The sequence below is a fragment of the Heptranchias perlo genome, chromosome 7 (assembly GCF_035084215.1).
Source record: "Heptranchias perlo isolate sHepPer1 chromosome 7, sHepPer1.hap1, whole genome shotgun sequence".
Classification (NCBI taxonomy): domain Eukaryota; kingdom Metazoa; phylum Chordata; class Chondrichthyes; order Hexanchiformes; family Hexanchidae; genus Heptranchias; species Heptranchias perlo.
This window is the reverse complement of record NC_090331.1, coordinates 73,904,816-73,920,200: the sequence shown is the minus strand read 5'-3', so window position 1 is coordinate 73,920,200 and position 15,385 is coordinate 73,904,816. Positions and strand designations below refer to the sequence as shown.

The window sequence follows — 15,385 nt, the reverse complement described above, 5'->3', positions numbered from 1 at the left end:
GAATAAAACACTGTTTCGGCTACAATTGGAATATTGTGTCCAGTTTTGGTACTGCATTTTGGGAAGGATGTGGAGGCCTTAGCAAGGGTGCAGAAAAGATTTACTGGAATGGTTCCAGGGATGAGGGACTTCAATTACGTGGATAAACCAGAGAAGCTGGGGTTGCTCTCCTTAGAGCATAGAAGGTTAAAAGGAGATTTGATAGAAGTAGTCAAAACCATGAAGAGTTCAGATAAAGTAAATAAGGAGGAACGGTTCCAACTGGCGGTAGGGTCCAGAACCAGAGGACACGGATTTAAGGTGATTGTCAAAAGAACCAAAGGTGACATGAGGGAAAAAATTTTAACACAGCGAGTAGGTATGATCTGGAATGCGCTGCCTGAAAGGATGGCGGAAGCAGATTCAATTGTGGCTTTTAAAAAGTAATTGGATAAATACTTGAAGGGAAAAAATTTGCAGGGCTATGGGGAAAGAGCGGGGGAATGGGACTAACTGGATTGCTCTTACAAAGAGCTGGCACAGGCTCGATGGGCCGAATGGCCTCCTTCTGTGCTGTAACCATTCCATGATTCTATGGCATTGCAATCATATTTAACATGAAGCTTAGCAAGGATAGAAAGGTTGTTAAATTACAACTGAAAATTTCCCCACACACATTTGGCACTTATGAAACAGGTTCACAAAATGCCCTAATTTGTGGATTAAGTCTCTTACCCTGTTTAGAACCCTTTCCAACAAAAATCAATTCCTGGTTGATACTTTCACTCAGTAAACTGAATTCTATTGTATATTTATTCACCTTGTTCAGTCAAAGCTATGGAGTAAAATGTCATATAGATTTTGCATTAGAATGTGAAGCACTATTCAGAAATGTAACCAGAGAGACAATTTTCCAAACAGGAGTAATGGTGATGCATCCCAAAGACTGCATGCAAATCTTGCACTGCCAGCATCTGGGGTGAAACTTGGGAGATTTTCTGAAGTCCAATTATTTTACTAATGATTCAGTGCTCTGAGTGCAGATTAGAATACGTCCCATAAAAATGGACACCGAGCCAAAGGAGGAATGACGAGAAGCATGGTCAGAGGTGAGCATCTTGGAAGAGAGGGAGGAGGAAAAAGAGAAAATTAAGGAGGGAATTTAAGAGCATGGTGCCTACATGGCTGAAGGCATGACCATCAACGGTGAGGCAAAGGAGGGGGGTTGCACAAAAGGCCTGAGTCAGTAGAAGAAAGTTCAGCGGTGAGGGGGGTTGTAGGATTAGAGGCGGTTACAGAGATAGGGACGAGCAAGGGTATGAAGGGATTTAAACACAAGGTTGTGAATTTTTAATTGGAGGTGGGGGACCGGGAGCCAATGTAGGTCAGCAAGGACAAGGGTGACAGGTGAGCGGAACCTGGTGCGGATAGGATATGGACACCAGAGTTTTCGATGAGCTGAAGAGGGTAGGGATGGGACACCAGCCAGGAGAACGTTAGTAAAGTCAAGCATGGAGGTGACAAAGGCATAGATGATGGTTTCAGCGGCAGATAGGATGTGGCAGGGACAGAGGCGAGTGATATTATGGGTCAGAAGCTCAGTTCGAGATTGAATAGGACACCGAGATTACAAACTGTCTGGTTCAGTCAGAGACAATGTCTAGGGAAGAGGATAGAATCAGAGGTGAGGGTATGGATTTTGTGGCGGGGGCAAAGACAATGGCTTCGAACTTCCAAGGTTTAACTGGAGGAAATTGTGGCTCATCCATGACTGGATATTGGACAAGCAGTGTGACAACACAGAGGTAGTGGAGTGTTCAAGAGAGGTGGTGGACAGGTAGAGCTGGGTGTCGTTAGTGTACATGTGAAAGCTGACCCAATATCGGTGGATGACAGCACCAAGAGAACAGCATATGGATGAGGAAGAGGATGGGGCCAAAGACAGATCCTTAGGGGACTCCAAAGGTAAAATGTGGTGGGGGGGGGGGACGAAAAGTTATTGCTGGAGATGCTCTGGCTATGATCTAATAGGTAAGAGTGGAACCAAACGAGGGCAATCCCACTAAGTTGGACAAAAGAGGAAAGACGTTGGAGGAGGATGGTTTGGTCCAACGTGTCAAAAACTGCGGAGAGGTCGAGGAAGAAGAGAAGGGATAATGCTCCATGGTCACAGTCACAGAAGATGTAATTTGTGACTGGTTTGGACTATATGAGTGCTGTGGCAGGGACAGAAACCTGATTGGAGAGATTCAAACATGGAGTTGCAAGAAAGATGGGTACAGATTTGGGAGGTTACAACACATTTAAGAACTTGGGAAAGTAAAGGGTGGTAGTTTGCAAGGATGAAATGTTTTTTTGAGGAGGGGATGATGACAGAGGTTTTAAAAGGAAGGAGGACAGTATCTGAGGAGAGGGAACCATTTACAATGCCAGCTAACATGGGGCCAGGAAGAGAAGTTGGATGGTCAGCAGTTTATTGGGAATGGGTGAAGAGAGCAGAAGGTGGGTCTCATGGCATGATGAGATTCAAGGGGATATGAGGGGAAAAAGGAGAGAAACTAGAGAGAGATTAGGACGAGGGCAGGAGGGAGCCTGCAGGGAGGTTGATTGGCTGAGCAAGGGGAAGGGGGAACCAGGAGAAGCAGCTGAATGGATGATATCAATGATAGTGACAAAGAAGTCCATGAGTTCTGCACTTGTCCAATAGATTCGAGGTTCTTGCAGCCCTTGTGGACAAGTGCGGGGACTGCGGGGAGGATGAGCAAACTGACTCCAGCACCGTGGTACTGGAAGCCATTCAAGTGGGGGGAGTAAATAGTAAGGTGGTTGTAGTAAGCAACAGTTTAGTCACTGTTCTCTGCAGCCAGGAGCATGAGTCCCAAAGGCTACGTTGCCTACCCGGTGCCAGGGTTAAGGCCATCTCCTCCGGGCTGGAGAAGAACTTGGAGTGGGAGGGGGAGGATCCAGTTGTCGTGGTCCACGTAGGAATCAACGACATAGGTAGGACTAAGAAAAAGATTCTGCTGAGAGAGTTTGAGCAGCTAGGGACTAAATTGAAAAGCAGAACCACAAAGGTAATAATCTCTGGATTATCACCTGAGCCACGAGCAAATTAGCATACGGGCAATAGGATCAGGGAGATGAATGCATGGTTCAAAGATTGGTGTGGGAGAAGAGGGTTTCGATTCATGGGGCACTGGCATCAGTACTGGGGAAAGAGAGCGCCGTTCCGTTGGGACGGACTATACCTGAACCGTGCTAGAACCAGAGTTCTAGCAAATCGAATAACTAGGGAGGTAGATGCGGCTTTAAACGAAATAAGAGGGGGGGGGGTCCCAGTGGGGAGAAATCTAGAATGCTAAAGAGAAAAGACAAGGAAGCAGTGCAGGAAAGTGATTGGGGTAAGGATAACCAGATTGTGTCAGGAAGGGACAGAGCATACAAACAAAAAAGAGTGCACTAACAAATAGGGTTCGGGTAAGAAAAAATGGCAATAAGACAAATAGGGCCATAGCACAAAAAAATGTTAAGATGTCTAAAAATGTTAAAAAGACAAATCTAAAGGCACTGTATTTGAATGCACAAAGTATTCGTAATAAGGTAGACGAATTAACAGCGCAAATAGATGTAAACGGATACGATATAATTGCGATTAGGGAGACATTGCTGCAGGGTGACCAAGGCTGGGAGCTAAATATCCAAGGGTATTCGATATTTAGGAAGGACAGGCAAAAAGGAAAAGGAGGTGGGGTGGCATTGTTAGTAAAGGATGAGATCAGAGCAACAGTGAGAAAGGATAATGGCTCAGAAAATCAAGATGTAGAATCAGTCTGGGTGGAATTGAGAAGCACCAAAGGACAGAAAACACTGGTGGGAGTTGTCTATAGGCCTCCAAACAGTAGTGGTAATGTCGGGGACGGCATCAAACAGGAAATTGGAGATGCATGTAACAAGGGTACTATAGTAATCATGGATGACTTCAATCTACATATAGACTGGCCAAACCAAATTAGCAATAATACTGTGGAAGATGAATTCCTGGAGTGTGTAAGAGATGGATTTTTAGACCAGTATGTTGAGGAACCAAATAGGGAACAGGCTATCCTAGATTGGGTATTGTGCAATGAGAAGGGGCTAATTAATAATCTTGTTGTGCGGGGTCCTTTAGGGAAGGGTGACCTTAACATGATAGAATTCTTCATTAAGATGGAAGGTGAAGTAGTCCAATCGGAAACTAGGATCCTAAATCTAAACAAAGGAAACTATGAAGGTATGAGGAGTGAGTTGGCCATGATAGATTGGGGAGCTTCATTAAAAGGCATAACGGTGGATATGCAATGGCTAATATTTAAGGAACGAATGCATGAATTGCAACAGTTGTATATTCCTTTCTGGCACAAAAACACAAAAGGAAAAGCGGCCCAACCATGGCTAACAAAAGAAATTAAGAGTAGTATTAGATCTAAAGAGGAGTCATATAACGTTGCCAGAAAAAGTAGCAGGCCTGAGGATTGGGAGCAGTTTAGAATTCAGCAAAAAAGGACCAAGAGATTGGTTAAGAGGGAAAAAAGAGAGTATGAGTAAACTTGCAAGGAACATAAAAGCAAACTGTAAAAGCTTCTACAAGTATGTAAAAAGAAAAAGATTAGTAAAGACAAATGCAAATCCCTTACAGTCAGAAATGGGAGAATTTATAATGGGGAACAAGGAAATGGTAGAGCAACTAAACAAATTACTTTGCTTCTGTCTTCACAGAAAAGGACACAAATAACTTCACAGAAATTCTAGGCAACCAAGGGTCTAGTGAGAAGGAAGAATTAAAGGAAATTAGTATTTGTAAAAAAATTGTGCTGGAGAAATTAATGGGACTGAAAGCCAATTAATCCCCAGGGCCTGATAATCTGCATCCCAGAGTACTAAAAGAAGTAGCCATACAAATAGTGGGTGCATTGGTTGTCATCTTCCAAAATTCTATCGATTATGGAACAGTTCCTGCAGATTGGCGGGTGGCAAATGTAACCCCACTTTTTAAAAAAGGAGGGAGAAAACAGGGAACTACAGACCAGTTAGCCTAACATCAATAGTAGGGAAAACGCTTGAGTCTATTATAAAGAATGTGATAACAGGACACTTAGAAAATATCAATGGGATTAGACAAAGTCAACATAGATTTATGAAAGGGAAATCATGTTTGACAAATCTACTGGAGTTTTTTGAGGATGTAACCAGTAGAATAGATAAGGGAGAACCAGTGGATATGATGTATTTGGATTTTCAGAAGGCCTTTGATAAAGTCCCACATAAGAGGTTAGTGTGCAAAATTAAAGCACATGGGATTGGGGGGGGAATATACTGGCATGGATTGAAAATTGGTTAACAGACAGGAAACAGCGAGTAGGAGTAAATGGGTCTTTTTCGGGGTGGCAGGCGGTGACAAGTGGGGTACCACAGGGATCAGCGCTTGGGCCCCAGCTATTCACAATATATATCAATGATTTGGATGAGGGTACCAACTGTCATATTTCCAAGTTTGCCGATGATACAAAACTAGGTGGGATCGTGAGTTGTGAGGAGGATGCAAAGAGGCTTCAAGGCAATTTGGACAAGTTGAGTGAGTGAGCAAATACATGGCAGATGCAGTATAACGTGGATAAATGTGAAGTTATCCACTTCGGAAGGAAAAACAGAAAGGCAGAGTATTATTTCAATGGTGATAGATTGGGAAATGTTGATGTACAAAGGGACCTGGGTGTCCTTGTACACCAGTCACTGAAAGCAAACATGCAGGTGCAGCAAGCAGTTAGGAAGGCAAATGGCATGTTGGCCTTCATTGCAAGAGGATTTGAGTTTGGAGCAAGGATGTCTTACTGCAGTTATACAGGGCCTTGGTGAGACCACACCTGGAGTATTGTGTGCAGTTTTGGTCTCCTTACCTATGAAAGGATATACTTGCCATAGAGGGAGTGCAGCAAAGGTTCACCAGACTGATTCCTGGGATGGCAGGACTGTCGTATGAGGAGAGATTGGGTCGACTAGGCCTGTATTCTCTTGAGTTTAGAAGAATGAGAGGGGATCTCATTGAAATGTATAAAATTCCGACAGGGCTAGGCAGACTGGATGCAGGGAGGATGTTTCCCCTGGCTGGGTTTCTAGAATGAGGGTCGCAGTCTCAGGATACGGGGTAAGACATTTAGGACTGAGGTGAGGGGAAATTTCTTCACTCAAGAGGGTGGTGAACCTGTGGAATTCTCTACCACAGAAGGCTGTGGAGGCCACGTCACTGAATATATTTAAGATGGAGCTAGATAGATTTCTAGACACAAAAGGCATCAAGGGGTATGGGGAGAGACCGGAAATATGGTATTGAGATAGAGGATCAGCCATGATCATACTGAATGGCGAAGCAGGCATGAAGGGCCAAACGGCCTACGCCTGCTCCTATTTTCTATGTTTCTATGAGTTCCTTGCACTTGTTGTTGGAGGGGGCAGGAGTTTCGGGAGATGGCTGGTAGTGGAGAAAAGAAGCCAAGGGGTTAGCTGTGGGCAAAGGACAGTGAGGCCCGATTAATGATTCATATGGTCCAGCCAGATCTGGTGACGGAGGCTAAACCAGTTGTGCATCGGATGCATTCAAGTCTGCACACCTTGGACTTGAGGGAGCAAAGAGTGCAGAGTTCATTTGTAGTGGGACAAATTCCTACAGCACTAGATGAATGGACGTGCATAGATGGCGATTGAGGTCGCCAAAAGGACAATGATGTGTATGATCTAATAGGTAAGAGTGGAACCAAGTGAGGGTAATCCCACTGAGTTGGACAGCAGAGGAAAGATGTTGGAGGAGGATGTTTTGGTCTACTGTGTCAACGACTGCAGAGACGTCGAGGAAGCCGAAGAGGAAAAATGCACCATGGTCACATTCACTGTGCTAGTTCATTGGAAACATTTATTTAGCAATGCTTGAGCTGGAGCAATTTTAACTTCAATGGAAATGGTTGTTTGTTAGATGTTGCCAAAATTATCGTCTTTACTCCAGATTTGCAATTGTAAAATAGCAAGAAACAGAAAATTAAAACTGCAAGAAAAAAAAATGGAGGAAAAGGGAAAGGTGAAAGTGAAGTGAGAGCGAAATAAATATGGCTTCATTGTGTATAGGAGGCGGGCAGGTTCAGAAGCCAGTTGCAAGTCATGGGACCATAGGGGAAAGTAGAAAGGACAAAATCAGGCTTGAAAGGTCAGAAAACAAATTGCCAATACAGACTACACCTGAACTAGCATTCCAGGCTGCTGCACCAGATCAAGGTCTGCCAGAAGACCATGTCGTTCCACCATCACAGTTGCCCAGCTACATACTGTTGAGTGACAGGGGGAGTAACCAAGACCGTAACTTAGAATACCAATTGTATATTCATCAGCAGAGGTAGGAGCTGAGCTCTTGGACAATTTATTAATGGCACAGCTAGAAGTACAGAGATGCAACATGTTTCAAAACATGTGATCGACCTAAACATCGTAGTTCAACATTCCTATTAATGTCACACAGATGAGAGGGACACCAGGCCTCGTAACTTGGCAGTGTGGCCAGGCACAACGTGAGCCAATGGAGAACGGGGGTCAACAGAAACAGTGCAGTAAAAGTTGCTTCAACTCCGAGTACTAAACCTTTACTATTTATCCTGTGAGCAATGCCATAGGACATCAACTAGTTTTCACAAGAAAAGACAATACACTGACTTACTAACATTAAATAGAAAAGCAGCAATACCTGGAGTTAGAGGTTCCTTTGTCCTGGGAGGCACCTGCTGCTTCAAATGAATTTTTTTGATGGCAGCTCTGCATTCTGATTTCTGGAGGTAGAGAGTCTAGCTGAACAGTTTCACAAACCACCTGGAAACCCTTTGAATCATTACAGTAAATGAATTAACTTTTGGATGAATCTGCTGGCATTTTCACACTCCAATTCAAAGTAATGAGATTAGATGGAATTCTTATTTTCAAGATATCTCACAATAACAATAAACGATAATGAATAATTTGCACTTATATAGCCAGCCAAAAGTGAAATGTATGAACTACAAACAATTTTTAAAAAGTACAATGGCACAGGGTACCGGAGCTCCAACACATTGTGCAGAATTAGTAAGATATGGGTTTTCAGATTTATATTGATTTCTTGAACTGAGTCGTGCTGTTGAGGGGGTGCTGAGTTGAAGCAAGGTGTTTGAGAGCACCCCTTAGTGTATTGTACTTTTCCCTTCCACAAAAAATATTGGTACAGAACTCTGTGATGGGGAACTACTTCCAGTAATGAACGCATCCTGCCAGTGATTCACTTTGTTTTTCCCAAAGGAATCCTATATGGTGTAGCCATCAAGAATGTGTTCCACACTCATTCTACTCAAGCTGAAGTGCCATCTATCAAGTCTTTATAACCTTTCTACAGCCCATTGTTGATATCAAGGATAAATAAAAATATCAAATGGGGTGAATTTCCTCAGGGTTTCTCCCGTTTCAGCGCTGTGACACAGCTTATGTAGTAATGCATCATAGTCAAGCAGATTAATAAATTATCCAGAAAACTATAGGATACACAATTAAATACATTAGGATCCTTGTTTTGCCCTTAATTCTAATGGGTAGCCAGTCACTTCATAAGATTTTTAAATAATAATCACTGAAATAATCATTCACTGAACATGTCTGAAATATATAGCTCTCTGTGAATATCAATGCCTACACTAAAACAGCAAAAGAATTTCACACGAGACGTTGTTTTCATATGCTAATATTGCACGGCATGATTTCAAGGATAGTGATGGTGGGGAATGCAGAACAATGAAGCATAACCTTGAAATTAGAGCTATGCTGTTCGGGGGTGATGTGAGGATGCATTTCTTCACACAGAGCGTAGTGGAAATCTGGAACTCTCTCCCCCAAAAAGCTGTTGAGGCTGGGGGGTCAATTGAAAATTTCAAAACTGAGATTGATAGATTTTGGTTAGGTAAGGTTATTAAGCGATATTGAACCAAGGCATGTAAATGGATTTAAGATACAGATTAGCTGTGATCTAATTGAATGGCAGAACTGGCTCAAGGGGCTGAATGGCCTACTTCTGTTCCTATGTGATTATAAATATTGAAAAAAGTGTACAGAAATTAGTTAGATAACTAAATACTCACTGTTGTTCCAGCTTTATCAGAATCACAAGGTGTTCCTCTGTTGTTTAAGGGTGAAGTTCTCTTAGCTAAAAAGAAAAAGTCATAAGTCACCAGCAGACAAGAGTTTAGATTTTCCACTGTTGGCTGCCCATTGTCGCAGTGTAAATTGGGCAGGTGGCAGTGGGCATTGGGCAGGAATTCTGTCGTACTCGAACTCTGGCCATTTTACTTCACTTGTGGGTGAGGTCTAGTGTGGTAGCAATTTCCACCTCAAACAGATGGATGCTTCATTTAAAATACTGATTTGGGGTCGGGCTTCCAGCACACAATTTTCTGAAGTTCGGACATTCCTTTAAAACGAGCATCTAGCATTGCTAGGAAATCAGTTGCAACAATAGCCGATGTAAAATCCACAGGTAAATACGTTGAATGTGCAACATTTCAGTCATTTTTGGCCCTTTATACTAATTAAAAGGTTGTGTGTTTTTTTTCTGCTGGTACTTGAGACCGCATCAACCTTTATGCCAATTTGTTCATTTTTTTTTTAAGCTGAAGTTTGGCAACACCTCCTTGCAATGCTGATAGAATCATGGTGTATCACACAGGGCCACCTCCCTCACAAGCTCTCAAACAGCATCACCTCTACTTCAGCAGCTATTAAACAGGGATCAGGTACTGGCTGCCCCATCACTTGCTTGCAGACTTGTGACTGCACCTTGGGATTTCTTTCCCTCCATTTTTGTCTTCTCCCTTCAACTGTGCCAAAATCTGCCTCCTAAACCTTTCCAAAGCTTTCAGAATCTTTGTCCCCCTATTCTGACACTCCCCTTCAATTGAAACCTTCCCATTTAAATTTCAACTCACACAAAATTTTCATTTCCCACCAGCTGTCCAATTTTGCACCTGAAACTATGCAAATATGTTAGCCTTGGAAAACTGAGTGCAAACAGCACATTTCTATTTGACTCTAAAACTCATCACCATGGGTCTAAATTGCATCCATAGCTGAAAATATAAGGTAGGATGTGAGGGAAATATCAAACTGTGCAATTATAGGGCACCACATTTTAGGAAGGATGTTCAGGCCTTAGAGAGGGTACGGAAGAGATTTACTGGACTGGTACCTGGGATAAAGGTCTTCAGTTATGTGGAGAGACTGGAGAAGCTTGGGTTCTCCTTAGAGCAGAGAAGGTTAAGAGGAGATTTGACAGAGGAGGTCAAAATCATGAACGGTTTTGATAGAGTAAATAAGGAGAAACAGTTTCAAGTGGCAAACGGGTCAGTAACCAGAAGACACAGATTTAAGGTGATTGGCAATAGAAGCAGAGACAACATGGGGAAAACATTTTTTACACAGCGAGTTGTTATGATCTGGAATGCGCTGTCTGAAAGGGTGGTGGAAGCAGATTCAATAATAACTTTCAAAAGGGAATTGGATAAATACTTGAAGGGAAAACATTTACAGGGCTATGGAGAAAGAGCAGGGTAGTGGGACTAATTGGATAGCTCTACGAAAGAGCTGGCACAGGCACGATGGGCCGAATGGCCTCTTTCTGTGCTGTTTCATTCTATGGTAAAGATATCACAAACAGCAGATACTAGTACTTTTGTTTTTAAAAAGGCCTTGAAGTTGCACCATAAATATTAGCACACAAATGCTTTATGCATTCGTATGAAATTCCTTTGTCTGTTATTTTAATGGAGGTAAAAATTTGTTTATTTTAAATGGGATCTCCCTTAAAGCAGTGGATAAAGGAATTTTACGCAAATATATTATGCATTCGCACAGTAATATTTGCATGGTACAATTTCAAGACCAGAAGGTCCTATTAACTAACACCATGTAAAGAGCTGTCAAAATGTTCTCACCTGTAACAATGTTTCTGATCGGTTTTACGAGAGCAGTAAATGCTGGAGCTTCAGGATGCTTGTGCTCCCACATTGGCTGCCAAATCACAAGGCCACTGGCCAGACGAAAGGTGAGGTCCGATTCCTAAGAAAAAGCAGTAAAGGGAAAACATCATGCAGTTTGAAATTGTGAATAAATTATTTTCATTTAACGAATTCTGACCAGGCTAATGAACTGGAAATTATCAATAAACTTAAAGTCGTTAAATCACAATTGTTAATACTGGCCAAATACATCATTTTTCTTTTAATTTTGTAACTTTATTTTGAACTTTAGTGTTATTTTAGTTATAGAAATGTAGCTTTTGTCTTTGTTAATGAAAATAGAATAATTTTCACCAATGACTATTTTCATTCCAATTTTCAGTGATGAAAACAGTGAATACTTCCTTTCGATACTATCTTGCATCACAAGATGGCATATACTGAACCCATGCATCAGGTGACTGCTATCAGTAAATAACTGATTAGTAGCTGATTAAAAACAACTATGAATTTTCCCATTTTACAAGTTAACAATCAATGATTCCTCTTTGTGGATCATCTTTCTTTTAACCGTTTAGGTGTGATCCATTAATTTTAATTTTTTTTTGTCCAAAAAGGAATGGTGGAATGTGTATCACAGTTCAATAGAAGTCAATGTACCCAGTCATAAAGTATTTAATCCCTGTTTGCATATGAACAGAAGCTACATTTCAATATTCAATCTGAATCTCTGTGTACAGTGGTGCAAATTTGTTGGAAAAATCTTAGTGTAGTTTTTGAGTCTCATGATTTGGCTGCACGGTGCTCCAGTTTCCTCAAACTCAGAATGCTACTGTTCTTACGCAGGCACGTACATGTGTATATGCCTGCACATACACATCGTGCTCCAAATTTCAGAGCAAATGGACGGCTTACAAAAATGAGTACGTTACCTGACTGGCACGAGTGAAGTAGTGCTGTTTGTTGTGTCTCACGCCTGCTAGGCAAATTAAATGGGCACTAATGCTTTTTAAAAGAGCTTATTTCTACGCAATTACAGGAAAAAAAAGTTAACATTACAATTCTTTTTGGGACGTATTTAGTAAGTTGCAGATTAGGTGACATAATTCATGTTGAATATCTGCCCAAAGCAGTGCAAATTTGATATAAAAATCTTAGTATATAGTTTCTGAATCTCAGTGTGATTTGACTGGTGCTCCAGTTTCTTCTGAATTTCAAGAATTCTACCGTGCTTGTGGAGGCATTTATCAAAAGCAAAATACTGCGGGTGCTGGAAATCGGAAATAAAAACAGAAAATGCTGCAGAAGCTCAGCAAGTCAGACAGCATCTGTGGAGAAAGAAACAGAGTTAACGTTTCAGGTTGAAGGCCTTTTGTCAGAACCGGAACTTTTAACATCTTCCAGTTCTGACGAAAGGTCTTCGACCTGAAACATTAACTCCGTTTCTTTCTCCACAGATGCTGCCTGACCTGCTGAGCTTCTGGGGGCATATATGCCTGGTCACTGAGATTGCAGCTCCTTTGAGAATTCTTGAAACTATTTTTGAATAAAGTAAATTCATATTAATCTGTTCTAATCATTCCAGGTTATCTCCTACTTGGTAATATGTGTATGCATAAAATGTCACTATGGAGTGCAATATATTGCTGCAAAACCTCTAAGATGGCAATGTGCTAAAGTTTAAGGTTACCACAAAAAGTCAAAGTACTACATGATAAGAAGCCTGCACCATTCCAATCATAGAATCATACAGTACAGAAGGAGGCCATTCTGCCCATCATGCCTTTGTCGGCTGTTTGAAAAAGCTATCCAATTAGTCCTACTCCCCTGCTCTTTCCCCATACTCTGGCAAATTTTTCCTTTTCAAGCATATATCCAATTCCCTTTTGAAAGGGACTATTGAATCTGTTTCTACAACCCTTTGTGTGGAGATGCCGGTGATGGACTGGGGTTGACAATTGTAAACAATTTTACAACACCAAGTTATAGTGCAACAATTTTATTTTAAAATTCACAAGCTTTCGGAGGCTTCCTCCTTCCTCAGGTGAATGTCAAGAAATCCTCGAACCTCTCGCATTTATAAATCACAGAACAATACCTGGTGATTACAGATAGTCTTTTCAACTGCCCGTTGCCAAGGCAACCAAAGTGTTCAGACAGATAGGTGTTACCTACAGGGCCACCGAATATACAAACGGCCAGAACAAAAAAAAAGAGAGAGAGAGAGAGGCAGAAACATAGAAACATCCGGAAGGAAAAGACAGCAATTGACCCGTTATATTAAAAACAGTTAACTTTTGTTCACTGGTGGGGTAACGTGTAGCGTGACATGAACCCAAGATCCCGGCCGAGGCCGTCCCCATGGGCGCGGAACCTGGCCATCAATTTCTGCTTGACGATTTTGCATTGTCGTGTGTCTCAAAGGCCGCCTTGGAGTATGCTTACCTGGAGGTCGGTGGCTGAATGTCCTTGACTGCTGAAGTGCTCCCCGACTGGGAGGGAACCCTCCTGTCTGGCGATTGTTGCGCGGTGTCCGTTCATCCGTTGTCGCAGCGTCTGCATGGTCTTGCCAATGTACTATGCTTTGGGGCATCCTTTCCTGCAACGTGTGAGGTAGACAACGTTGGCTGAGTCACAGGAGCATGAACCATGCACCTGGTGGGTGGTGTCCTCTCATGTGATGGTGGTATCTGTGTCGATGATCTGGCATGTCTTGCAGAGGCCACCGTGGCAGGGTTGTGTGGTGTCGTGGATGCTGTTCTCCTGAAAGCTGGGTAATTTGTTGCGAACGATGGTCTGTTTGAGGTTGGGTGGCTGTTTAAAGGCAAGTAGTGGAGGTGTGGGGATGGCCATAGCGAGGTGTTCGTCGTCATTGATGACATGTTGAAGGCTGCGGAGAACATGGCGTAGTTTCTCCGCTCCGGGGAAGTACTGGACCACGAAGGATACTCTGTTGGTTGCGTCCCATGTTAGTCTTCTGAGGAGGTCTATGCGATTTTTCGCTGTGGCCCGTTGGAACTGTCGATCGATGAGTTGAGCGTCATATCCCGTTCTTACTAGGGCGTCTTTCAGTGTCTGTAGGTGTCCATCGCGTTCCTCCTCGTCTGAGCAGACCCTGTGTATTCGCAGGGCCTGTCCATAGGGGATGGCCTCTTTGACATGGTTAGGGTGGAAGCTGGAAAAGTGGAGCATCGTGAGGTTGTCCGTGGGCTTGCGGTAGAGTGAGGTGCCCGTCTTTGATGGAGATTCGTGTGTCCAAGAAAGAAACTGATTATGAGGAGTAGTCCATGGTGAGCTTGATGGTGGGATGGAACTTGTTAATGTTATCGTGTAGTCTCTTCAGTGATTCTTCGCCGTGGGTCCATAGAAAGAAAATGCCGTCGATGTATCTGGTGTATAGCGTTCATTGGAGGTCCTGTGCAGTGAAGAAGTCGTGCTCGAACTTGTGCATGAAAATGTTGGCGTATTGAGGTGCAAATTTGGTCCCCATGGCTGTTCCGTGTGTTTGGGTAAAGAACTGGTTATCGAAGGTGAAGACATTGTGATCCAGGATGAAGCGGATGAGTTGTAGGATGGCGTCTGGAGATTGGCTGTTGTTGGTGTTGAGTATTGATGCTGTCGCAGCGATGCCGTCATCGTGGGGGATACTGGTGTAGAGTGCCGAGACGTCCATCGTGGTGAGAAGTGTTCCCGGCCCAACCGGTCCGCAGGTACTGAGCCTTTGTAGGAAGTCTGCAGTGTCGCGACAGAGGCCGGGGGCCCCCTGCACGATGGGTCTCAGGATGCCCTCGATGTATCCAGAGAGGTTCTCACACAGGGCTCCGCTGCCTGATACGATAGCAATGTCCGGGTGCGCCGGCCCCGTGTATCTTTGGGAGGCAGCAGAAGTCTCCCACGCGGGGAGAATGTGGGATGAGAGCGCGCAGGATGCTCCGAAGGTCTGGATCGAAGGTCTTGATCAGCTTGTTGAGCTGGTGGGTGTGTTCTTTGGTCGGATCTGCGGGCAACCGCCTGCAGCGCCCTCGGCCGTCCAGCCGTCGGTTCCCTCCCAGTCGGGGAGCACTTCAGCAGTCAAGGACATTCAGCCACCGACCTTCGGGTAAGTGTACTCCAGGGCGGCCTTCGAGACACACAACGCAAAATCGTCGAGCAGAAATTGATAGCCAGGTTCCGCGCCCATGGGGACGGCCTCGGCCGGGATCTTGGGTTCGTGTCACGCTACACGTAACCCCACCAGCGAACAAAAGTTAACTGTTTTTAATATAACGGGTCAATTGCTGTCTTTTCCTTCCGGATGTTTCTATGTTTCTGCCCCTCTCTCTCTCTCTGTTTTTTTTTGTTCTGGCCGTTTGTATATT

General features: G+C 43.3%; 1 protein-coding gene across 1 annotated transcript in view; it reads right to left on the bottom strand.

The window, feature by feature from the left end:
• The window catches only part of LOC137323875 (protein unc-80 homolog), a 254,762-nt gene that overhangs the window by 221,310 nt on the left and 18,067 nt on the right, over positions 1-15,385 (bottom strand). The window contains exons 5-7 of the mRNA XM_067987905.1: positions 11,004-11,127; positions 9,156-9,220; positions 7,742-7,872 (exon numbers count right to left, since the gene is read on the bottom strand). Coding sequence (XP_067844006.1) covers positions 7,742-7,872; positions 9,156-9,220; positions 11,004-11,127 — 320 coding nt within the window. The remainder of the gene's footprint in view (positions 1-7,741; positions 7,873-9,155; positions 9,221-11,003; positions 11,128-15,385) is intronic.